The sequence below is a fragment of the Pelophylax lessonae genome (genome assembly GCF_965119305.1).
Source record: "Pelophylax lessonae genome assembly, chromosome: 3".
NCBI lineage: Eukaryota > Metazoa > Chordata > Amphibia > Anura > Ranidae > Pelophylax > Pelophylax lessonae.
Window position 1 is genome coordinate 410198742 of NC_138770.1, and position 27825 is coordinate 410226566.

At 40.0% G+C, this 27825-nt stretch overlaps 1 protein-coding gene across 6 annotated transcripts in view; it reads right to left on the reverse strand.

Moving 5' to 3' along the window:
• Positions 1-27825, reverse strand: part of FAM184A (family with sequence similarity 184 member A) — a 322784-nt gene that overhangs the window by 66235 nt on the left and 228724 nt on the right. For all 6 annotated transcript variants that reach the window (XM_082249799.1, XM_082249803.1, XM_082249800.1 and 3 more), the window contains 3 exons: positions 23779-23940; positions 17146-17267; positions 16905-17055 (listed from right to left, as the gene is read on the reverse strand). In XM_082249799.1, coding sequence (XP_082105925.1) covers positions 16905-17055; positions 17146-17267; positions 23779-23940 — 435 coding nt within the window. The remainder of the gene's footprint in view (positions 1-16904; positions 17056-17145; positions 17268-23778; positions 23941-27825) is intronic.

The window sequence follows — 27825 nt, forward strand, 5'->3', positions numbered from 1 at the left end:
TTCTTTCAAAAAAATGTTCCTCCTCATGGAGAAGAACAAGAAAAAGTATTTTAGCCTGAAGGGACAAAGTGAAACATTCTCATAAGGAGCATGTACTATCTTTTCTTATCTTCTACGAAGTATGAAAGGAAACAAAGTGCTAGATTACTGCATAGCTGATATGTGGTACCTGTGTGAAGTACAGGGTGCCATTCTGTAGAGAATTCCGCAGAATAGATTTCCAGTAACTCTAGACCTTCCTTAGCCTACTGACCCTCTTTTCATCGCAGCAGCATACATTAGGCTATCCACAGCAGGTTTCTTTTATTAGAGCTAATTAACTTATGTATTTTTTGCTTAATTTTACTGCTATTCTATCAATATATTTGGTCATTTGACAATATCATTATTTATACTATACTTGTAATAAAAAGAACTGTAGATCTCTGTTAGGTTTTTGAATAATGAATGATATAGCAGAACTTTTCAAAGAAACATTTATGACACTGGTACAAGAGAATTACTAAAGCCAATGCCTGCCAGCAGTTTGTTTGTTACATTACAGTTAGCACTCCCATCGTTTTTTAACATTGTCATACTGGAGCTGAATAGTACACCTATGTGAAGTGCAATGTGTGTCCCCCAACGCAGACAGTGTGCATTTGGGGACAAGCACCCACACATCTGTGCAACCTCTGTATCCCAATAGACAAAAGGAAGACAAATTCTACAACAAAGCTTACTGAAAGTTATGCAAATGCTTTGGAAAAGCTCACATTTCACACTGCTCCTAAACAAGCTGAAGCCTGTGTAAATTAGGCATTACTGTTTACCAACATATTTAGTAAACCAAACAGTGTCCCTAATGACGTCATATGTGACAAAACACATAGGAAGGAGCCAGGATACATGCCTACTACACATGTGTAATGAGCTGCGGCCTTCTTAGAAACTGGCATCTGCATGTTTTCCATGTATTAGACGTGCTCTATACTCTGCTTTAAAAACATACATTTATTATGTCAATGCACTTACAATCTATGCAGTCTTTCCCTATGGGAGGTGTTTTTTCTTTTCATTTTATGAGAGTGGTGAAATGCTGTATTATGTACCTGGAGACAGGCTACATTAGGTGACATATTTACCTGGGAGTTTGGACAAGTGTCATGGGAATGCAATAAGCTTTTTAAAACATAATAGGCATTACATAACCACTCTGTATTGGGGGTCATTCAGTTCTGATAAGCCTTGCTGACAGGTGATGTGTTACTGTAACGCTCTTGCGTTTTTTGTTAGTGAATGGATTTGCAGCTGCAGAATTATTACACTCAGTAGTCATGTAGAGATGTGTTGAACAAACATATCCAACTCTCAGGACTCATCACCGTGCACAGCCTGTTTTATGCAAATATACATACACTCAATATGATGTTCCTGGAGTGATAGGATGTATATGATAGTATAGAGGTGAGAGACAGGCGTTAGAAATGGTGAGCACTCAGTAGTAATATTCAGGAGAGTGGTAGGTGATGATAGGTAGTATGCAGATAGGTTTAGCAATCATGTATAGTAACAGGTGGTAGGGGACAGCAGATGAAGTATACAAGAGAGAGTAACCTAGTGCAATGATGTAGATGATGGTAGGCTCAAGAGCTAGCAATCTATGAAGTTATGCAGATGATAGGAATAGTGCTTACATAGTAACAGTCCTTAGTATGCAGAGGTAGATAGTGTAAGTTAGTTAGGAAGAAATCCCCTGTGGGGTACTTATCACAAGTTGGGTTAGTAGTAGCAAGAGAGTGATCCGGTAGCGAGATACGGGATCGGTAGCGAGGTTCCGGTTTTGTTCAGGCAAAGGAATAGCTAGAAGCTCCGGCAGCAAAGGACAAGACTGGTCAAGCATGCGGTTTGAACGAGCAATGAGTGAGAGAAAACCGGCGATTGAAATAGCCGCTCATAGCGGCGCTCGGCGATGATGTCTTCGTTCTTAAAGGTGTATGCGTTCCACCTAGTTAGCAAGGTGGGACGCAATATTAAGGTAGAAATGGGAAATAAGGGTACCAAAAGGTACCAGAATCTTACAGTACCCCCCCCCTTAAGGCCGGCTCCGGAAGGCCTATAGCACTTGTTTTTCCGGGTATTTCAAGTGAAATGTTCGTATAAGCCTAGGTGCGTGAACATCAGCAGTATCCAACCAGGTGTCGTCTTGGGGTCCATAGTTCTTCCATCTTATGAGATATTGGAGTCTTCCTCTGTGGATACGAGAATCCAGAATCTCCTTGATCTCATATTCTTCTCCGCCTTCAACTTGTACTGGAGGTGGAGGCAAGATAGTAGGCCTTATTCCTTGGTTAGGAACATGTGGTTTTAGTAGCGACACATGAAAGATGGGATGTATTTTGAGATCTGCCGGTAAGGTAAGTTGCACTGCAGCTTTCCCAATGAGTTTCTTAATTGGGAAGGGTCCCAGAAATAAAGGTCCAAGTTTTTTTACTAGGGATCTTTAATCTCAAATTTTTTGTAGATAGCCAAACAAGATCCCCAATAGCATATTGAGGAGAGGGTTTTCTATGTAGGTCATAGTACCTTTTTTGTTGACTATGGGCATGTGATATGGTGGTGTTGAGTAAACCCAGAGAGTCCTTTATTTGGGTGAGATAATCAGAGGCCACTGGGTTACTTGATGGAAGGATGCGTGGTGGAAGAAGAGTGGGATGAAACCCATAGTTCAAGTAGAATGGACTTTGCTTAGTAGTACTGTGGGTTGCGTTGTTATAAGTGAATTCCGCCAGCGGGAGGAGGTCCACCCAATCGTCCTGTAGGTATGAGGTATAGCAACGTAGATATTGCTCAATGCACTGGTTGACTCTTTCTGTCTGTCCGTTGGTCTGAGGGTGGTAAGGAGAAGTAAGTTTTCGCTCTATTCGTAGTATCTGACATAGAGCTTGCCAAAACTTGGAGATGAACTGTGAACCACGGTCAGACAGAAGGGTCTTTGGAATACCATGTAACTTAAAGACATGTTTCACTAGCAATTCCGCGGTTTGCTTGGATGAGGGTAATCTTCGAATAGAAATGAAATGTGCCATCTTGGTCAGATGGTCCACTGACACTAGGATGGTGTTAAATCCTTTGGAAGGTGGTAGTTCTACTATGAAGTCTAAGGACACAACTTCCCATGGAACCTGGGGTATTGGTAGACTACAAAGTAGACCAGATGGTTTTGTAGTGTCAATTTTGGACCTTGCACAGATGTCACAAGAAGAAACAAATTTTTGTACGGTCGTCTTCATGTCAGGCCACCAAAACTGCCTAGTAAGTAAATTGAATGTTTTAGTCATACCCATATGTCCTGCCATAGGCACATCATGCGACAATTCCAAAATCTTGGTACGCATAGTAGGGGGTATGTAAAGTTTGTCGTTGTAATAGAGGAAGCCTTCTGCATCAGCACTTAGTTGTGGTGGAGGTGAATCTAATCCTATGCTGTGCAAAATCTCTTCCTTCAGGGAACGAACAACACCAACAATACGTTCATAGGGTATTATAGGAATTGAAGGTATTTCGGCGTAGTTATCCTCGGTTAATCGTGACAGCGCATCCGCCTTTTTATTTTTGTCTGCAGGAGTGTAGGTCACCAAAAAGTTGAATCTTAAAAAGAATAAGGACCATCGTACCTGCCGGTGGGAAAGAGTCTTGTTAGTCTGAAGGTATTGAAGATTTTTATGATCTGTGTATATGAGAACTGGTAATCGAGTACCCTCAAGTAGGTGTCGCCAATTCTCCAATGCCAATTTTATTGCAAGCAACTCTTTTTCACCCACTGGGTAATTCACCTCGGGACTGCTTAGTGATTTTGAGAAAAAATCAACTGGGTGAAGTGGTGAAGTATTTGTTGGTCGTTGGGAGAGAACTGCTCCTACTGCCATATTTGACGCATCTACCTCCAAGATGTATTGAAGGGATGGGTCTGGATGGCGTAGTATGGGAGCAGAAGTAAAGCTTGATTTTAACAAGCGGAAAGCTCCATTTGCTTCTTCTGACCATTTGAATGTTTTTTTTATACTTGTGAGTTGTGTGAGAGGTCTCACAATAGCAGAGAAGTTCTTGATGAACTTCCTATAGAAGTTAGAAAATCCGAGGAATCTTTGTAATGCTTTACGAGTTGTTGGCACAGGCCAATCTAGAATACAGGATATCTTGCTCATATCCATTTTGATTCCATTTTTAGATATGATGTATCCTAGGAATAGTACTTCTTCTTTATGGAATAAACATTTTTTTAATTTTACGTATAAGTTGTGTGCAAGTAGTCTGGACAACACGAGTCTTACATGTTTTATGTGTTCAGATAAAGATTGAGAATAAATAAGTATATCGTCCAGATATACTACAACACAAACATCAAGTAAGTCTCTGAAGATGTCATTTATGAATCGTTGAAAGGCTGCGGGAGCATTACACAACCCGAATGGCATCACAAGGTACTCGAACAATCCGTATCTGGTTCTGAATGCTGTCTTCCATTCATCCCCGTCACGGATTCGGATTAGGTTGTATGCCCCTTTCAGGTCCAATTTCGAAAAGTAGGTAGCCCCGCGCACCTGTTCAATAAGTTCAGGAATGAGGGGCAAGGGATAGCGATCCTTTATTGTAATGGTATTTAATTGCCTGTAATCAATAATAGGCCTAAAACTTGAATCCTTATTGCGGACAAAGAAGAGTCCTGCAGCAGTAGAGGAAGTAGAAGGTCTGATGAACCCTTTCGCCAAATTCTCATCCAAGTATTCCTTGAGATGAGAGAGTTCATCCTGTGAAAGAGGATAAACATGACCGAAAGGCAACTTGCTATTAGGGAGTAGATCGATACAACAATCATAGTCCCTATGGGGAGGCAACACTTGAGCATTTTTTTCAAGGAAGACTTCCGACAAATCCTGGTAACATAGAGGTATAATCTCATCTGTCACCACAGACAGGATCTTTCCATATGATGAGAGATTACACGTGGTTTCGCAATAGTGAGAAGAGAAGGTTAGAGTTCTTGTTTTCCAATCAATGATTGGTTGATGTATGTGTAACCAGGGAAGTCCCAAAATAATGGGAAAATGTGGTGAGGTTAGTACATCAAAAGTGGTAGTCTCCATATGAGACTCATTGGCAGTGACAAGGAGTGCTTGTGTCTGATTGGTGATTGGACCAGAGGATAACGGAATACCGTTAATGAAACTAACAGAGACAGGTTTGAGTTTTGAAATAATAGGTATTTTATTTAAGGTAGCAAAACAAGTATCGATATAGTTCCCACAAGATCCTGTGTCGATCATAGCCTTGGTGGTGATCCTAGTTTGGTCCCACTGTAATGTCAAATGAATGAAAAGATAAGGATTAGAAAAGGAAGTAGTTAGTCCCCCTAGCAAGACATTTGAACACTCACCCTCTTTTTTGCGGACAAGGGGACAGCCGCTTAACAAATGATCCGGGGAGGCGCAGTACATGCAGAGATGTTCGGATCTTCTCCTGGCACGTTCGGTAAAGGATAAAGGTGGACGTATCATTCCTACCTCCATAGGAGTAGGGTCAACAGCCGACATCCGAGAAGGACTGGACAATGGCCATCCCATCTTCTCAGCCTTTCTTTCTCACAGTCGTCTGTCAATATTGATACTGGTCTGTATCAGGGCAGCCAAGGTGTCAGGTAAATCCGCTCGGGCGAGCTCGTCTTTAACGGCTTCTGATAGGCCGAGTCTGAACTGAGTTCTTAGAGATGTATCATTCCACCCTGAATCAAGGGTCCATCTTTTGAACTCTGCCACAAAGTCTTCAACAGGTCTCCTTCCTTGTTTTAAAGCCCTCAATTGGGTATCAGCAGTACTCTGCCTATTGGGGTCTTCATATAAACTAGCGAGTTGCGCTAGGAATAAAGGATAGGAGTTGAGAAGTGGATCATCTTTCTCAAAGAGAGAGTCTGCCCAGGCACGGGGATCACCCGTCAGATAGGAAATAGTGGTACAGACTTTAATTTGGTCAGTAGGGTAGGTACGAGGTTTTAACAAGAAAAGCAATTGACATGCGTTTTTAAATTCACTAAATTTTTTCCGATCACCTGTAAACACTAGAGGAGGGTTTATCTTAGGCTCACGGGGCTGAGCAGCAGAGAGCTGTGCGAGACGGCCAACCTGCTGTCTCAAAGCCTGATTTTCGTTTTTTACCTCTGTAAGGGCAAGTATCAATGCATCTACTTGTTGTTTTAACTGCATAACTTGAGTGGGTAATTCTGCTGAATCCATATTTTAGGGCTCGTTCAATCTGTAACGCTCTTGCGTTTTTTGTTAGTGAATGGATTTGCAGCTGCAGAATTATTACACTCAGTAGTCATGTAGAGATGTGTTGAACAAACATATCCAACTCTCAGGACTCATCACCGTGCACAGCCTGTTTTATGCAAATATACATACACTCAATATGATGTTCCCGGAGTGATAGGATGTATATGATAGTATAGAGGTGAGAGACAGGCGTTAGAAATGGTGAGCACTCAGTAGTAATATTCAGGAGAGTGGTAGGTGATGATAGGTAGTATGCAGATAGGTTTAGCAATCATGTATAGTAACAGGTGGTAGGGGACAGCAGATGAAGTATACAAGAGAGAGTAACCTAGTGCAATGATGTAGATGATGGTAGGCTCAAGAGCTAGCAATCTATGAAGTTATGCAGATGATAGGAATAGTGCTTACATAGTAACAGTCCTTAGTATGCAGAGGTAGATAGTGTAAGTTAGTTAGGAAGAAATCCCCTGTGGGGTACTTATCACAAGTTGGGTTAGTAGTAGCAAGGTCCAGTAGCAAGAGAGTGATCCGGTAGCGAGATACGGGATCGGTAGCGAGGTTCCGGTTTTGTTCAGGCAAAGGAATAGCTAGAAGCTCCGGCAGCATAGGACAAGACTGGTCAAGCATGCGGTTTGAACGAGCAATGAGTGAGAGAAAACCGGCGATTGAAATAGCCGCTCATAGCGGCGCTCGGCGATGATGTCATCGTTCTTAAAGGTGTATGCATTCCACCTAGTTAGCAAGGTGGGACGCAATATTAAGGTAGAAATGGGAAATAAGGGTACCAAAGGTACCAGAATCTTACAGTTACTCATGAAACCTGGTGCCTGAGCTTCTTTGTCACTCTTATCTGCTGATCTCTGATCTGAGGGATTATACTCTTTTCACATCTTCATTGGCACTACTGTATATAATCATTGAAGTTAGGGCGATATATATGCTATCTATACCCCCATAGTGGACTCTGTTACATGTAGTTGCACTTTATGCATGTTTCTGCACATACTAATATATAGTATATTCTGTTCAAATGTTGATAATTGCATTTTACATATTTGCACATTTTAGTTATGTTTGCATGAATTTGATATATTCATGAAAAATTAACTTTTGAATTTACACTTTGATCATTTCTGGGGTGGATTGTGATAAATATATTTTATTGTGACAATTGCATAAGTTCGCTGCAGGTTATACACATTATTTGGTCGTTTTTCTAATTTTGCTTTTGAGGATGTAAGTCTTTTATGCTCCATTCACACTTGTGCAACTTGGTTATCATTGGAAAACATGGGGAATGACTTGTCATGCAACTTTGATGTCCAAAGTTGCATGACAAGTCATTCCCCATGTTTTCCAATGATAACCATTTATATATGCATGACCTAAAGTTACAGAAACCTCAAAGTAGTTCATGCACTACTTTGGTCTGACTTTCATGCAACTTGAGGGCAATAGACTTCAATGTTAACCCTCACAAGTTGCATGAAAGTTGTACCTGAATGTTATACAATGCAACTTGTGTGAAACAGTTGTCTATTATCACTGGTCAAAGCCAAAGTCATATCCATGTTGCACCCATCCAAAGTTGCATCAAAGTTGCACTCCAAAGACGGCGCAACTTTGGAGTCGTGCAAGTGTAAATTGAGTCTTACTTTTAGCGCTGCACTCATAGTTTACTATTTGGGTATACTCTGTATGTAAGTACAGTGGCAGCAGTTTATTGGTGATAGTTTCAGGCCCAAGCATGAATTTTTATTTGTTTTTTAAAAGCTTATAATAAATCTTGTCTATCACAAGGCTTAATTTTAAATGACTGTTATATTCATAATAGTAATTTGGCTCCCTTTATTCCAAGTTTCAATCAGTATTTTATTTGCCTTAATTGTAAGTTTTTTTTTTGAAAGTGGCATTAGGGCTAAGTGACTATCAGTCCTAAAGAGGAGTCTTGGTTCTGCATCCCTACAAGGACAATTTATATGTTCTCTCCATGTGTGCCTGGGCTTCTTCCAACATCTAAGGACATTCTGGTTAATTTATTGGACTCCTGCAAAACTCCCCCTATGTGTATGAGAGCATCTTCAGGAGACAGGGACCAGTGTGAATGACTGGATCTATGTACTCTGCAAAGTGCTACATAATAGGACAACACTGTATAAATCATTTCATTATATTGAATGTTTAGGGTTATGAGGTTGCAAGTATTTTAAAATACTTCCATTTGAATTAGATGGAATAATTATATCATTATAATATACAGCGGGTAAACAAAGTATTGAACACGTCACCATTTTTCTAGGTAATGATAAAGTGCTATTGACATGAAATTTTCACCACATTGGTAACAACCCATGCAATCCATACATACAAAGAAACCAAAACAAATACATTCAGAAATTAGGTTATGTGTAAAATGGAATGACACAGGGAAAAAGTTTTGAAAACATGAATAAAGGGAGGTGCAAAAGGGCATGGAAAGCCAAAACACCAGCTGAAATCTATCAGTAATTAGAAAACAATCCTGCCCGTTGTCAGTGCAAATTAGGCTGGTTCAGTCTCAACTGATGGTCTATAAAAAGGTGTCTCAAGGTGTCACACAAGAAACATCTCATGATGGATAAAAGCTAAAGGCTCTCTCAAGACCTTCACAACCTTATTGTTGCAAAACATACTAGTAACATTGGTTCAGAAGGATTTCTAAACTTCTGATTATTCCAGTGAACACTGTTGGGGCCATATTTCCGAGGTGGAAAGATCATTTCATAAACCAACCACGACCAGATGATCCTCGCAACATTTCTGACAGAGGAGTGAAAAGAATTGTCAAAATAATTGTCCAAGAGCCAAGGACCACTTGTGGAAAGCTTCAGAAAGACCTTGAATAAGCAGGTACAATTGTTTCAAAGAAAAAAATAGGTAATGCATTCAACCGCCATAGCCTGTATGTATGCTCACCACAGAAGACTCCATTGCTGAAGAAATAGCATGTTGAAGCACGTTTAAAGTTTGCTGCGCATCATTTAGATCAGTGCTTCTCAACCTTTTTTCAGCCAGGCCCCCTTTAAAAATTATGGACCCCCATTCGAAAATGTAAAAGCTATTCTAATCGTTTTTCATAATGCAGCAACATCCACTAGTCCAAGTAGGACACTGAACATTATAGGTGATTTATGCTTCCAAAGCAAATACACTTTTACAAACTGGTATTGACTAGTATTCCAATGTTTCTCTTCTCCCTCAATTTTTTTCCATTACCTAGCAAATGTGACCCCCACGCTATTAGAGAGGGGCACAGGAGGGTCAACCAAGGATGCTATGCATGCGACGGACATCCTCCATATCAACTGATGATGTCATTGATCGTTAGGACGTCGGCAGCAAGAAGTTTGTAATAGTGCATAATGAAAACCTGTGATTAGTGTAACTTAAATGTCACCCTTCATTCAAACACTGGCTTGTATACAATGTTTGTGCAATTTTTAGGCATTTTGCCAAGGCACCCCTGAAGAAACCTCAAGGCACCCCAGTGTGCCTGGGAACCCTGGTTGAAAAAGGCTGATTTAGATAAGCCTGTAAAATACTGGGAAAATATCGTCTGGTCAGATGAGAGCCCAAATTAAACTCTTTGGATGACATAATACACACCATGTTTGGAAGTCAAATGGCACTGCAAATCACCCTAAAAACACCATAACAACAGTAAAGTTTGCGGGTGGGAAGATCATGGTGTGGGGCTGTTTTTCAGCATATGGTACTGGTAAACTTCATGTCATTGAAGGAAGGATGAAGGGAAAAATGTACCAAGACATTCTTGATAAAAATCTGCTGTCCTCTACCAGGATGATGAAGGTGAAGTGAGGGTGGACATTTCAGCAAGACAATGATCCCAAACACAAAGCCAAGGAAACTCTCAATTGGTTTCAAAGAAAGATAATAAAGCTGCTAGAATGGCCCAGCCAAACACCTAACTTAAATCCATAGGAAAATCTATGGAAAGAACTAAAGATCAGAGTTCATAGAAAAGGCCCACCTTCAAGATTTCAAGACTGTGTGGAAGAATAGGCCAAAATCACAACTGAGCAATGCATGCTACTAGTTTCTCCATACAGGAGGCATCTTGAAGCTGTCATTACCAACAGAGGATTTTGTATGAAGTATTAAATACATTTCAGTTAGCGTGTTCAATATTTTTCACTGTGTCATTCCATTTTATTACAAATAACTTAATTTCTGAACTTTTGGTTTCTTTGTATGTATGGATTGCATGGGTTGTTACCAAAACGTGGTGAAAATTTTATGTCAATAGAACCTTTAGAAATATATTTACCTAGAAAAATGGTGACATGTTTAATGCTTGTTTTATTCGCTGTAAATTACTATTTACAGAAAATGAATGAAAGTTGTCAAACCTTACCTGCCTGCAAAAAAAATTCAGATGACCAGATAATGTAATGACTGAATTGAAATAGGGTTGAATAAGGTTCTGGAAGGCAGTTTTTTCAATATGAAACCAAAATTAGGAACACGGGGACATGACCTTAAACTAACTGGAGGAAAGTTAAAAACTAAACTTAGAAAGTATTATTTTACAGAAAGGGTAGTTGATGCTTGGAACAAATTACCAGCAGAGGTAGTGAGACAGTCAACAGTAAATGGCTTCAAACATGCTTGGGACAAACATAGATCTATAGTCAGACAAAGTTAACAAAAAAAAAAAAATGGGCAGACTTGATGGACTACTACTCAGTCTTTTTCTGACGTCACTTTTCTATGTTACTTTGAAATGTGCCTGGGCAACATCCGATAACATTGGGTAATTCAACCTAGTGGCATTTACATATACAGTGGGTACGGAAAGTATTCAGACCCCCTTAAATTTTTCACTCTTTGTTATATTGCAGCCATTTGCTAAAATCATTTAAGTTCATTCTTCTTCCTCATGAATGTACACATAGCACCCCATACTGACAGAAAAACACAGAATTGTTGACATTGTTGCAGATTTATTAAAAAAGAAAAACTGAAATATCACATGGTCCTAAGTATTCAGACCCTTTGCTGTGACACTCATATATTTAGCTCAGGTGCTTTCCATTTCTTCTGATCATCCTTGAGATGGTTCTACACCTTCATTTGAGTCCAGCTGTGTTTGATTATACTGATTGGACTTGATTAGGAAAGCCACATACCTGTCTATATAAGACCTTCCAGATCACAATGCATGTCAGAGCAAATGAGAATCATGAGGTCAAAGGAACTGCCTGAAGAGCTCAGAGACAGAATTGTGGCAAGGCACAGATCTGGCCAAGGTTACAAAAAAAGATTTCTGCTGCACTTAAGGTTCCTAAGAGCACAGTGGCCTCCATAATCCTCAAATGGAAGACGTTTGGGACGACCAGAACCCTTCCTAGAGCTGGCCGTCCGGCCAAACTGAGCTATCGGGGGAGAAGAGCCTTGGTGAGAGAGGTAAAGAAGAACCCAAAGATCACCGTGGCTGAGCTCCAGAGATGCAGTCAGGAGATGGGAGAAAGTTGTAGAAAGTCAACCATCACTGCAGCCCTCCACCAGTCGGGCTTTATGGCAGAGTGGCCCGACGGAAGCCTCTCCTCAGTGTAAGACACATGAAAGCCCGCATGGAGTTTGCTAAAAAACACCTGAAGGACTCCAAGATGGTGAGAAATAAGATTCTCTGGTCTGATGAGACCAAAATAGAACTTTTTGGCCTTAATTCTAAGCGGTATGTGTGGAGAAAACCAGGCACTGCTCATCACCTGTCCAATACAGTCCCAACAGTGAAGCATGGTGGTGGCAGCATCATGCTGTGGGGGTGTTTTTCAGCTGCAGGGACAGGACGACTGGTTGCAATCGAGGGAAAGATGAATGCGGCCAAGTACAGGGATATCCTGGACAAAAACCTTCTCCAGAGTGCTCTGGACCTCAGACTGGGCCAAAGGTTTACCTTCCAACAAGACAATGACCCTAAGCACACAGCTAAAATAACGAAGGAGTGGCTTCACAACAACTCCGTGACTGTTCTTGAATGGCCCAGCCAGAGCCCTGACTTAAACCCAATTGAGCATCTCTGGAGAGACCTAAAAATGGCTGTCCACCAACGTTTACCATCCAACCTGACAGAACTGGAGAGGATCTGCAAGGAGGAATGGCAGAGGATCCCCAAAACCAGGTGTGAAAGACTTGTTGCTTCTTTCCCAAAAAGACTCCTGGCTGTATTAGATCAAAAGGGGGCTTCTACTAAATACTGAGCAAAGGGTCTGAATACTTAGGACCATGTGATATTTCAGTTTTTCTTTTTTAATAAATCTGCAACAATGTCAACAATTCTGTGTTTTTCTGTCAGTATGGGGTGCTATGTGTACATTCATGAGGAAGAAGAATGAACTTAAATGATTTTAGCAAGTGGCTGCAATATAACAAAGAGTGAAAAATTTAAGGGGGTCTGAATACTTTCCGTACCCACTGTATCTGAGATACATCAGTTTTGGTGGGATTGACCCCTAATCTTTCTATCCATCCCATACCAAGTCATTTCTTATGGGTCGCTTCATATTTTATAACCAAAGAAAATATTTGAATGCAAACTAACCAAATGAGTAGTAGCAATGAGATAAGCAATATATACTGTATGTATACCTTGTATGGAGTTTCTGTGACGTTAGAATACTTTAATGTAATACAAGGTTTCCCATACCTGTCCCCCCAGCAGTGCACATTTTGTGGATATCTACACACTAAATACTCCACTTAAAGGGCTCATGCACACTGGATGTTTTTACAGCTGCTGTTTTTGGCATCAGACATTTTTTCTGCAGTCAGTAAACTCCCCAGCATGATATCCTATGTGTCCATGCACACATAGGCTGTTATCAGCAGTTTTTGGCAGGGGAGTTTTCTGGCTGGAAAAAAAACCAGAACTAGTGGGTTTTGAGAGGAGTTTTTGAGCTGTAAAAACACTCTAACTCTGAGAAAAGCTTAAAAATGCTGAAAAAAAAAATGATTAAAAACGTGGCTAATTCGGCATCTATCAACATTTTTGAGCCATAAGCTATTGTGGGAGTATAGTTTTGCTAAAAAAAAAAAAGCTACAGCTGAAAAAGCTAAAAAACAATAAAAAACTATACTGCAAAAAAAGCTGAAAAACTCCTTCTACAGCTACAGCTTTCTAGCATTTTGATAATGTCCAGTGTGCAAGAGGCTGAAAAATGTTACCTGCAAAGCATGAATAGTTTGAGAACAGATTTGGGAAACAATGTCGTAACAAAATAATATTTTTAACCTAGCTGATAACCAACACTGATAAGCACTTCTAGCCCTGTAGCATAACAGAAGCAATTAGCAAAATTACAGCTATATGATCTCAGAACTTTTAAAGCGGTAATAAGAAGTAATTATTATTAATTAATGTAGGCTGCCATTGCTGAATTCTCTTCTGATACTGCAAATTGCATGGCTGCGGTTTGATCCAAAGATCATTATCAATGATCTGCAACAGGAATGAAGGTCTGGAATTCTGACTTACCACTTGCTTTTATTAGCTACACACTTATTCTGAGTCAGTTATTTTGGAAAGGATTAAGTTCAGAGACTGACATGCAGCTAGTATTTTTAAATCGAAGTTAGCAATGACAACTTCAGTAGAGGCTAAATTGCTGTATGTGCACTGTTTTGGATATTTATGCCCCATATACAAAGCAGAAAGGGAGAATCCACCCAATAGACTATAGTAAAAAATACATTTTCTGTGGGTTGGTGTAGGGTAATAAGGAAGGTTGTAAATCTAGGGTGCAACAATTGGCAAAGACATGCACCATGTTTTAGCTTGCGTAATACAAATGCAAATTGCATTAGTTTTACCTTTGTTTTCTCCTCCCTATACCTGTGACAGCCCTCCGAAAAAAAAAAAAACCTCTGGTCCGTGGGCGTGCTTACAGGCCGTTGCTCGGGAGGCAGAGTTGTGATGTCATTGGACTCTCCTCCCATCTGTGCACTCCCCCCCTGGCGAGTACACTAGCTCAGCCAAGCATCAGTCCCCTCCTATGTCTATCAATCAAAGGTGAGGGGGCATGGCACCACCATTTTTTTGCTGGTGTCGGGATTTTTTTAATTATCAAAGCAGGGAGGATTGGAGCTGACAGGCTGCTCTTTTTACAGGCATACTAAGGACAAGTGAGTTGTGCTCTTATACTGTTAGATAAACAGTTTGGTTTTACATTCTATTTTTTGGGGGTTTACAGCCACTTTCTTGTTTTTATTGTTGTATATGTCCCCATTAGGCCTCATGCACACTGGACGTTTTTACAGCTGCTGTTTTTGGTGTCAGACGTTTTTTTCTGCAGCCAGTAAACTCCCCAGCATGTTATCCAATGTCTCCATGCACACATAGGCTGTTATCAGCACTTTCTGGCTGGAAAAAAAAACAGAACTAGTGGGTTTTGAGAGGCATTTTTCACCTGTACAAACGCTCCAACTCAGATAAAAGCATAAAAACGCTGAAAGACGTGGCTATTCGGCGTTTATCTACGTTTTTGAGCCATAAGCTTTTGTGGGAGTATAGTTTTGCTAAAAAAAAGCCAAAACACGCTACAGCTGAAAAACGCTACTGCAAAAAAGCTGAAAAACTCCTTTAGCTACAGCTTTCTTCTAGCATTTTGATAATGTCCAGTGTGCATGAGGCCTTAGGCCTTGTGTACACTTGCAGTTAGGCGTGGTAAATACATTTGAAGAAGCCACAATTTTACTGTCTCTAACTACTCCCCCCTGTAAAGGAAACAGCTGTGGGTGTATGCATGCCATACCTGCAATGTTTTGCTTTGTGGCTGCGAAAGGAACTAAACTCTCTGTCGTGTTCAGTAGGCACCATCGCCAGCCGAATGCAACCAATTCAAGGGAATGGGGCCACATTGTAACACATCATCTACAGAACTATCTCCTAAATTTGAAACACACAGCAATTCAAATCTGACAGAAATTCTAACCCTTCCTTGCTATATCAAAAACAAAATGTTTTAGCTGGTGCTGGGTTGCAATGCTGACAACCCAAGAAGTGATATACAGTTTTGTGGATGAGCTATCTCACACTTGCACTGCAAAGGACTGAGGTAGAAAGCATGATACTTCGATGTTAAATATTTTTACTCTAAATAACGGGATCATTACTTTTAACAAGTTCAAGAAAGACAGCACCACCAAAATACCAACATTTATGCCACATTTGAGGTTTTAAGATATTTTTGACTTCACACATCTTAAAGTTATTTATTCAAATATTTGGCTATATAACTGGGACATTCATGTTATAATGTGTGACAAACTGTTTTATGTCTAATCCAAGATTTATGTATATACAAATAAGAATGAACAAAATATATTTATATTTTTTATATATACCCAGAACATTTTTTCCTTCACATGCACATAGACTTTTAAACAGTTAAACATTAATCATATAATATATCTATATATAAATCAATAATATTCAGTCCTATATCCACCCTTACCGATCCACATGTACATTTTATCTTACTAAAGCCCCATACACACGCACAGATTGTTGGCCAACCGATCGGCCGTCTTTTGTCCAGTGTTTGTTGGTTGAAATGTGCTCTAGACTTGCACTGGACTTTTGTTGGCCAACAAAAACCAACTTCAGAAGTGATGTCATGTGATGGTTAACTTTCCGTGTGTTTTTTATTCTCTGAGCATGCCCAGTCTTGCTCATCTGGCTTTTGTCGGCCGAAATCTGTACTGACTGACGCACAATCGGCCGTTCTGGTGTTGGCCAACAAAAATTTTATAGCATGCAGACCAGATTTTGTCACAGTCGGTTGTCGGAAGCATCATACTAACAAGCCGACAATCGGCCGATCGGACGTTGGCCAAATATTTACGGCCGACAATCAGTACGTTTGTACGGGCCTTTAGACATCAGATTATCCTCTGAATTCTGTGTTTGGTTGCACTGGATACTCAAACACACATACCTTCTTTTTTTTAAATGACAAAAAAAACATACAATGGTCAAATAAATGATGTGATTATAACCTGGGGAAAACCCAAAATAAGCAAACCTATGAGAACAAGAAATGGCATATTTTCATTTGATGACTTTAGACACATTCATTTAAATGCAGCGCATACACAATGGATTCTAAGCCATAAGTGCAAAATGGTCAGAAGCGTAAACATGCATTAATTCAGAGCATTAAATGGGACATATGCATTTATTAATCATAAGAAGTCTAGAAATAGTACACAAAATTGATTAGTCATTTTGCAAAGAATGGCCAACATTTCTGTATTGTATGTAGGTGTTCATTATAATAATTACAATCTAATCTTTCTGTTGCAATTAGTAAGAGGATGTTGTAGGTGTAGAGGTCAAACCCCGATCACTACATATTCTTATTCATCAATTTACCCAGGACCAACTCCTGATCGATGTAGCAGGTCACTGAGATGTCTATAAAATAACTACAAATATTTAATAGGTAAATGAAATAATTTCTCAAGCAATGCGTTTTTTTTTTTTTTTTTTTTTTAATGAATGTACCTGAGGATATATATAAAGATATGTGGTACCTGGTCTAGAAGGTCCTCCACTTTTTTTTGCCAGCTGTCCTTTGCTGTATTTATTTCTCGCTCCTTCAGTTGCAGGAGCTGAGCCATTGCAGCCTTCTTGTCTTCATCATGTTGCATCTTGAGCTCTTCTCGAAGCTTACTGCATTCTTGCCTATAATCAAAGAAAAATATGGTATGCATACAGAATACCATAATCCACATTTTTTTGCTTTTGTCATAAACAATATATTTCTAACAATACCTGAGGGTCTCAGTCCATTTAAGTTCAAGATCTCGTGCTACTTTGTCTATCTTCAATCTCTCTTCTTCTCGCATGGCAGATATCACAGACTCATGCTTCTGTCTTTCCTTTTCCAGCTCCCCCTGCAAAATTTATATAGAAATTCACAGACCGTGAGCACAATCCAGATCACAAAATTATTTTAATGCTTCATTTTTATATACAGTATATGTAATATTTTAAAAGCGTAAATGACAAAACGAATAAGCAAAACCTATAGGCAATGATGTATTCAGGGAAATCCCCTCACTTGTCTGGTTAGCTGTAGAGTTCTTCACATATTCACAGCCCCGACCAGTCTCCACAGAGCCTATTCTTCAATTTACTATGTATGACAAGTTAAAGAGGTTATAAAGTCAGAAGAATTTATCTTAATGAATTCTATGCATCAAGATAAAAAGCCTTCTGTGTGTAGCAGCCCACCTCAGCCCCCCAATACTTACGTGAGCCCCCTCTCTATCCAGCGATGTCCATGAGTGCCTCAGACATGCAGGATTTGCTCTCCTGATTGGCTGAGACACAGCAGCTGCGCCACTGGCTCCCACTGTTGTCAATCAAACTCAGTTAGCCAATCAAGAGAGAGAGGGCAGGGCTGAACGGCAGCACTGCATCTGAATGGATTCACAGAGCTGCAGCTCGGCTCGGGTGCCCCCATAGCAATCTGCTTGGCTTGTTGTGGGGGCATGCAACAGGAGGGAGGGGCAAGGAACAGAGCAAGTAAGTATAGTATGTTTGTTATTTTAATAGAAAAAAGAAAGTGAGACCTTACAATCACTTAAACACTTTCCCTTTCTATGTCAAAAGCATTACCATTCAGTAACATCCTTTAAAACCCAACTCCAGGCAAAAAAACATTTTCTCATGCAGTGGGACTGTGCCTGCACTGCAAGGTTCAATTGCTCATTTCGTCTAGGGGTGAGGAGAAACCTTATACTCACTCGATCTTTTATTCCATTGGAAAACGGCACTCCCACATGGTCCAGCTGTGGACTGGTCCTGGTCTATAGAGCCTGCTTGATGATGTCAGGAACAGTCCACAACTCAAGACCACTAGAGCGCAGGGGTGCCAGGCCTGTCTTGTGTTGGGAAGATTAAGTAAGTGATTCTACTTTCTCCTTTCGACAAAAATGAGCAGTTAACCCACACAGCCCCACTGCATGGGAACATTTTTTATTTGGCATAAACAACAACTCACCCTAGCTCCACTGCACTGTGGGAAGATAAAGAGCTAAGTGTCGGTGCTCAGGCTGAACGTCCAAACCAAATGTTATATGAATAAAGCCAGCACACGAAAAAGCTTCTTCCATGTAAAATTCTTTATTCCAGCATGGCTAGCTGTGACAACATGACAAACTCTGACGCGTTTCAACTTTACGCCTTCCTCATAGCATTTTATTTGCCTGGAGTTAGGCTTAAAATGCTGGTTCTGACCATCAGATTGAGAAGCACAGAAACATCTAGAGAGAAAATGCTAATCCATATATCATTTATGACCTATCGCTTGTGACAAGGGAGTAGAACAAATGTGTTGGATGTGTTAGGGTAGGAGGAGAAACAGCAGAATACCCAGTGGCAACAAGAAGCAATAGCTCTAGGTCTAGGTACCATATACGACAATTTAGGAATAGGAATTAGGAAGCACTGAGTAAGTTTAAAATGTCTGTATTCATTCTTTATTTTTCAGCTTTCTCTCTGTGACAAGAATGGCAATGTTATTACTCATTTATGCTATTTTCTCTTTCCTATTACTTCATCTAATCACTCTTCTAAAGAACTTTGAAAATGCCCTTTACTGTGGTCCTATGGAGGGATAATAACTAACCTGCTAGCCAGTGGCATAGCGAACCATGCTTGCTTTTCTCTCCAACATCCATCTTCCTCCCTCTGACATTATCAACTACAAAAATAACAAGCAACATAAATTCGTATTCATCAATTCTGTAGGCGACTATACCCAGTCATGCTGTAGCCCTTGTTTTTTTTTTTTGTGGATTGTGTCTAACAACTAGCATTTCACAAGAAATGATGAACTATATAGAAAATATATTTTTTCTATTACTTTTAAGCCTATCTAAACTCTAACGCAAAACTGTTAATGTATATATTACAACTAACTAATCCTTAGATGTAGTGGCTGCATTTGTTTTCTTTTTTCAGGTTTTTTTCTTTATTCTCTATTCTCACTTGATGGTCCTGCTAGTATACCTTACTTCCTGTCTTAGAATAGAACATCTACCCCTCTCTTTTCCATAACATGGGGGTGAGGTGTTCTGTAGTCCACAAAGATAACTAGAAAAAAATGCTAAATGGTCAGCAGAAGCAGAGAGCACAGAGTTATCAGGGGTGTATTGGGCAGTGACAGCGCACTAATTTGGCAGCCCGCTGTCACTTCTTCTCCTCTCTTCTCAGCCATCAGGGAGTGATCTCCGGGGGAAGAGAGAAGTGCAGGCAGCAAAGCAGCACAGAGTTGCCCACTGCCTGTTCTCCTTGGTGAATTGACCAGACACTCATCAGAGAAAACCTTCTCCCTGCTTCTTCCCCCTCTGCTCCGCTAGGCAGTAAGGAGGGAGAGCACCTGCATCTTCTCCTGGCTCAGATTCACTATGGATAAGCATCTGGAAGCTTATGAGAGACATAGCTCGATGTGCACATCCGTGCCTAGTCAGTCCAGATGAAGATCTATATGTGCTACACACAGATGTTAGTTTATAGGGTACTGAAACTGCAACATTCCTGTGACAAACTAGAATTTGAGGTTTTCCAGTAGTATGTCTGCAATAAAAAAAAACAGCCTGCTTGCAAATTTGTGTTCCACTTGAGCAGACCAAAAGGGAGCAAATAAGTAGTTAACTGATGGGTTATGCATATACTTTCACCACAATTTGAGGATTTTTTTTTTAGCTATGGCAATTGTTACATTCGAACACTGATGATCCTTAAACCGGAAAATTACGGTTGACCTTACTAAAGTTTTTAAGGTGTTAGTGCCATTTAATTTAATTAAAATCACACTTCAGACTAAAAAGACATACATTTTGTCCAGCCAGATAGTACATCCATGCTTGGTGAACTTATTATTCTTGACTTTTTTTTTAAATTAAATACAGATACACCATATCCTTGCCTCAATGCTGCAAATGGTAAAGGAAGGAGTAGCAGCAGACTGATTAGGTCACAGGTATCCTCTCAGCACTTTACTTGCAAGGGTATTGGCATGCATCAACGCTTGTTTAGCTACAATACAAAGGAATACTGGAGACTGAGATCAAGACAGATTCAGGTATTAGTTACTTTTAAAATACAATGGGGTTGATTTAATAAAGGCAAATGAAGCTCTGCTGAGTTCCATCATCCAATCACGTGCAAGCAAAATGCTGTTTTTTTTTTATTTTATTTTCTTTGCACCTGATTGGTTAGTCTTTACAAAGTGAAGCTTAACCACATTCACTAAGCTCTGGGGAAAATTAGTGCAACTGCGCTTGCAGAGTGCACTATTGCCTTTAGTAAATCAACACGATTAATTATTTTTTAATGAAAATATAACTGCATTGGATTGTGGTTTTTTTTATATCTCCCTGGTACTCACATTTAATATGCCTCCCTGCTTTTTTAGTATATGTTTCCATTTTATAGCTGAGAAACATACAAAAGCAACGTCATTTAAATGAATTAACTTGATTAAATTGAAACTGGTTTATGCAAAAACATTGCCTTGTCCAGAGTCTATAAATGGAGCATGTTTTGTAGGACTATGGTGGAGGTTTCAGAAACATAACAAATCACCTACAATAGAAGAAACCTGTCTTGGAGTTCTCACCCTAGATGCCCTCTTTTACTCCTGGTTACAGAAGGCATTATCAGCAAGAGAGCTGATTACAGCTCCCCATAAGAGATTTTATTGCTGTGCAAGCTCTGCAGTTAAATCATTGGTGTGGGAGTCACCAAACGTGAGAGTTTATAGGCACTGCTCTTTGGGCCCTAAAAAAATGCCCAGGGGCCCAAGGCCTGGTCCCAAATGAGACTAATATAAACCCTACAGCATCTTGTTGTTTGGCTCTTACTGTTCATTTTTTGAGGTTAATCAAAACTCATTGGTTATTTTGCAAGCAATGATTTACATAATGCCAGATGAAGGATTCACTGGGCTTGTTAGCAAGATGTTTTCCTGTCCTTGGGGACAAATAACAAACAGAATGCAATGATCTTTGTGTAGGGTAGAACATCTCTAATGAAGCAGTCAGCTAGACTTCTGTGTGTTCTGCTGTTTCTTATCAGCACATACAACATACTCCCAGCTTACAACTGAGGATTCTGGAATAAGATATCCTTGGAATTATTTATTAGCTGACAGATGAAGTCTTGCTGAATCATGTGGATGCTATTATATTAAAGTTAAAGACGCAAATAGGTTTTGTTGACAAGAAATGCACTGGGATGCACTCGTTTAATATCTATGTGAACCTGACCCATCCTGGAATGTCCTTTATCTTGTAATGCATATTTATCTGCTGAAATACCGGGGGAAAACGCATCCAGTGAGAATGAGCCCCAAAGCCTCTAACATTAAAATTCAATGGATAGAAGCACCAGGTGCTCTGAATATCCATAACAAAGAGCATATTTGGCAAATCCATCAGTATATTTCGCATTTTTTTGTCAAAATATCCAGATAAACCCTGTGACAAACTCACTCAGGACAGGGACTTTTGTAGGGGACTTCAGGCTAGCCTCTTGCCTAATGACTATGGGCCCTGGTTTGTGAGGGAACACTGCTCTTTATGAGGTGTATGCCGGGGGGGGCCCTTGGAGTAATGTTACTTTGGATTTAAGTCCACAATTCCCCAAGGCACAAAGAACTCTGGGACTCTAGGCCTAGGATCCATGTTAAAGGCCTAGCTGCCTATTGCCAATAGGGGACTGCTCCACACAGTCAGACTCATGGCAGATGCTAATGTCATCAGCTCAACAACCTTTCTTCCACACATTGTTGATTGTGCTGATTGACTCACCTATTGCCTACTGTGGGGATGTGTTTACATTTATAACAACACGTATTGTACTTCATGAGCTCGATGACGGCAAGTCTGCTAGTTAATTAGCTCAAGTTATTTAAATCACTGTCATCTATTAGTTGCTAGTGGGAAAGTAGAATATTGTTTGTGTTGGTTGTTTCTTAGATGTGTTAATTATATTTCTGTACATTTTATGCACAATTTCATCTGCATATGATAATGTATTCAGGCCCCTGACCTGGTGGGGTATATATTCGGTGTGAGTTTGTTCAATAAAGGTTACAAATCTTATACCAGCTATTCTCGGCTAGATTTGTATGGGGAGACTAGAATATCTGATATCTATGTTCAAGACTGAAGGAAGCGGTATTCTGATGGAAGCACATTGTGGGGTAGTAGTTCCGTTACAAATCCTGCCTGGAGCAAAAAGAAAATGACCCCAAAATTATTAAAATCTGCTATTTTTTAAAACCCAGTCCCAAGAAATCACAAAGCATTTTGGAGTGGGCCTGGCAAATTTGGAAATCTGATCACAAAAGTGTGATTTACTAAAACTGCAGAGTGCTAAATCTGGTGCAACTCTGCATAGAAACCAATCAACTTCCAGGTTTTATTGCCAAAGCTTAATTTAACAAGCTGAACTTAGAAGCCAATTGGCTACCATGCACAGCTGCACTATATTCTGAGTGCACCAGATTTAGTAAATCTACCCCAAGGAGTATTTCCTCACTACACCAAGCTGCTTTACTCTCAATTGAAAAAATCTATTTTCTAAGTCTACAGATATTTAGTTATGGACATTAACATGTCTTACATCTGCCTGAGCTGTGAGACAGCCTAAATACCTCCATTTAGTGACGCATTACAATGCTTGGATTCCCAGATTAAAGCTGATCTCCAGGTTTCATGTCACTTTAAAAAGTTTGTTTGGACCAAGCTGGTCCAAACTATTTGCTTCACAAAGTGCTCTCTAAGCACTGAACATACTGCATACAGTACATAGTGCTGGCTTCCGACTGTGATAAAAAGACTTCCCGTATCACACCCAGAACAAAACAGAGTCTGGCAGAGCAGTGCCATTCATAGGCAGCACTGTATTCTGTGAATGGATACAAAGCTTCCTTTTATTGGCTGGGTGGGAGGGCGGGCTGATGGCATCACGTTCTCCGACTCGGCCAATCAGAGGAAGCTTTGTATTCATTTACAGAATACAAAGCTGCCTATATATGGCTGCACCACTTAGCCAGACTCTGTTTTGTTCCAGGTGTGAGACGGAAAGTCTTTGTCTCACAGCTGGAACCCATCACTATGTACTGTATGTAGCTGAATTTACATGCAGTACTTAAAGTGCTTAGAGACAAGGCAGTACTTAGTGGAGCAAATAGTTCATTTGAACAAGCTTGGTTCAAACAACCTATTTAAAGTGACATGAAACTTGGAGATTAGCTTTAAGCTTTGCACATGCTTCACAAACTGGGGACTATTTGTATATGAAAACTGATCTCTGCATGCTGATGTGCGCACATAGTTTTCCATAATAGCAGAAAAATGATTCTGCTGAAGAGAAGTATGCTACAGTTACCTGAACAGCAAATAAGGAATCGCTGGTCTCTCTCAGTCTTTCTCGTGTTACATCCAACTCATTTTGAAGTCGGTCTTGAGCATCTTTCAGACTTGTAATATGACACTCAGCAGAGCCAAGTCCTTGTTCACTCTTCTTCACCAAGTCTTGAAGTCGACAAATCTATTTCAATGTAAATGGCAGACTTTAATCTTCCTCTAAATAACTAGAGAATTATAGATTGTACATTTTCATTTTGCAATTATAGATTGTACATTTTGCATACAAATACATTGCTATTTATTTCTCAACCATAGAAACCTTGTGAGCAACCAGATCTATCAGTAATCAGCATAACATTGTTTTCTATGCTGTTTTTAAAGCAGAACTTCACTCTCTCAATCAACAATGACTATTGTTAATCCTGCTAGCATTGGTAAATAGATAGGAAAGTGTATCATATTTACTTGTTTTAAACCTTTTTTTTTTACATTTATTCAGTTACTTCCTGGTTTTCATGCCTAGGCCAATGATGTCATGCATCACAGGAGTCTTCAGGAGGTGAGAAAGGATTTTCTCAGCTAAGGACACCCTCCTACTTGCATGCCTGAGCTAAGGGCAAATGGATTCCAGGAAGGTAATGCTACACAAATTACTGTATTTCCCCTACTCGAGATGGCCATGGCTAGAAATACTAAGGGAGAATTTTTTTAAGTAATTTATCAGCAGAATAAAGCATGGAGACGTGGATGGATTTGGGGTTGATTTGAATATTAAAAATGAGTTTAATAGCATTTTTAGTTTGTGGTTCTCAGATGCAGTGCAATTCCGCTTTTAAGCCCAAGTCCCCGTTCACTGCAAGAGTGAGCGTTCCAACTTGTGATTTTTAAAGCGCAATTTACATGCATTTTAGAGTGACACAAATAGGGCAGCCCATTCACTTTAATGGACTGTCCTATGTGCATTTGTTGCCCAACAGAAGCTCCTCTTCACGAAGAATCACGCCACGTTAAGGATAATGGCACTCCAAACATGCGTTGTGTGTTTTGCCATGATTTGGAATTGCGAAAAGAATAGTGGCAATTCCAAATCTCCTAATGTGAAAGGGGCCTAAGTGTTGCTTAAACAAAAAACAGAGAGATCAACACAAAGGACATGACTTACAGTCAGTACATTAGTGGAAACCTCTGTCTACAGTCAGTATGATGTGTTCTTTGTACTGATTCCTCTACAGTCAGTAGAAATCCTCCTCCATCCATGCCCCCCCATCCCACTGCTGTAATCTTTCAGTGTGGTGGGGGTTTATTCAACTAACGGGTTACCACAGGCTTTGACCAAGACAACCTGGCTATGCCCACCCTTTCCAACCACCTGCCCCTTTCGTAGAAACCATACTTCAGCTTCTATGAATTAAACATGAATGGAGGAGGCAAACTATCAGTCACCTGCTTGTCCTCCAGTCAGAGATCCGGTTTCATTCATAGAAGCTATAGCTATGCTTAAGCTTTAAAAATAACTAATAAGGTAAATGGAACATGGTTGTTTTAATGAAATGAGACCCCAATACCAGAAGTTTCAACTGAATGAGAAATCATTTCCAATGTATTATTCACTAAAAATAAACTTTATAACTGTTTACAAAACCCTGGCATCATATATACCTGTATTATGTAAATGATTTCCTAAAAGTATAAGTAAGGGCAACTTTTTTGGGGTTTTAAATGGCGTGGAGAGGGAATAGAACACTTATCAGTTTTTATTGCTGTATGTGCCCCTGTTTGATTTTCTGAAAGTGAAAGAAAATCCCACATTTTGGGTTGTCCACAGAAAATCTTCCGATGGGGACACTAGTTCTGGTGACCTGGGGGTTCCCAAGGAATTCCCCTAATTTTTAGGGATTTCCTCTGACAGGGTTTATAACCCCTCCTTATTCTACACGAAATGGAAAAAAAAAGTTTTGCCTATAGCTCTACTTTAAGCACTGCAACATGGATAAAAAACTTTTTTTGCTTACAGCATCTGTGAACATTGGGAGCCGAATTACTCCTCAGGTGCCCCCTTTCCCAGTGCCTGTTTCCCTTCTTCTCCCGCCCTCATATTTTATCTTATCTCCCCCTTCTTTTCTTTTTCCCTTATTTCTTTTTCTTACTATCCCCTTTTTTTCCTTATCTGTTTTGTCGTAACCAGCTTGTCATATTTGCCTCTCTTTGATCAACTAGAGCAGGGATCATCAAACTACAGCCCTCCAGCTGTTACAGAACTACACATCCCATGAGGCATTGTAAAACTCTGACATTCACAGACATGACAAGGCATGATGGGAATTGTAGTTCCTGAACAACTGGAGGGCCATAGTTTGAAGATCCCTGAATTAGAGGTAGCTGCTTAGTCCCACCTGGCACCCTACCATGCGTTGGTACTCCCTGGGTTTGTTCAGCATGATGCTCTTAGAGCTCCTTAGGCCCCTTTCACACAGGCTTTCAGATCAGGTCCGCCTGTCAGTTTTTCAGGCGGACCTGATAGGATGCTCCATGCACCTCCATGGGGCAGCGAATGTCAGCGGAGTCCATGAAATCCAGATGGATGGAAACCCTATTTTCCATCCGTCTGGAGGATCGGAACGGATAGAATTGGATAAAAATGGACAGGCGGTCTGTTTTCATCTGATCTCCCATAGAGGAGAGCAGGGATCTGACAGGTCCATCTCTGCACACAAAGCGTAGACGGACCTGTCATCCGCCTGCTCAGCGGGGATCGCCGATCGATCCCCGCTAAGCAAAACGGAGTCCACCAGGCGCAAAGCCCGTGTGAAAGGGGCCTTAGACATCACATTGCGTGTCCTTATATACTGAGGCTTGAGACCGTTTTTCAGTACTCACTATGTAGCATTGTTGGTTCCCCCCAAGCCTATGCCTCTATATATACGCAACTGCAAACCTACCCCTATACAACTGTTGTATTTAACTCCTGTAATTTACTAATATATTTTGATTGTCAGGCCCTGGCTTATTTTGTTATTTTCATTTTGGACATTGCATCTGAACATACGTTAACTGGTCTGTCATATTCCCAATGCCTTCTCTCAATAAACAAATTTAACAAGGAAAAACTTTTTTTTTTGCAAAAAAATAAGTTCGACTTTTTCTTCTAGGAGAGGTAGATAATTACATTTGAAGATGGGTGTTTATATTTTCGTACTTTCGGAAGCAAACCGACGATTTTCTGAAGTGTGCACTTAAGTGTAAGCAGTAATCACCTCTGTAGCAATTAAACTAAGATCTGGTATGTGCACCTGTCATGTATTTTCAGCAATCAACATTTCTGAAAGCTGTAGGTACTAGACTGACTCTTCATGACCAGGCCATTTTTTGCGATATGGCGCTGCGTTACTTTAACTGACAAATGCGCGGTCATGCAACTTTGTACCCCTATTCCTATTTTTGGTGTTTAAATTGATATCAGCTGCAGTGTATTGGTCCTCATTTACTGGAATGTCTCATAGATGTGATCTCCTCCAAGATCCGTGGCAGATCTCAACTTAAACACCAAAAATAGGAATTATCAAATCTGCACCTATCAGTGAATGCTAGTGTTCAATCAGCATATATAAGATTACAAGCCTGGATCCGGTTACTCCTTATGATACACTAATGTTGAACACATTGATTACATCTGCATTGAAGGGAATGTCTCTTATATGGAATCTTGTTTCAAGAGTATAAACACTGTGATTCAATTGTTATAGACCACAGTTTTTACCCAGTAGATGGGTTTGAGTTTGCTGCCTTGTCTTCTTGAGAAGACCGTTTCAGATACAACCCGGTACATGAAAGCAATATCCTTTACTCCTGAAGAAGCTGTATTTACAGTGAAACATGTTGAGAAAGATCACAATTGATCTGGAAAAATTGCTTGCCATACATGCAGAGATCATTGATACATGGATATGTATTGAATTAATTTTAACTTTTCTAATAAAATGTCGGAATTTTTAAAAAATGTTGATTGTGGTTTTTGCACCCTAAAAGCCCTATGCCATTCATTTCAATTTCTTATGCAAATAACTCA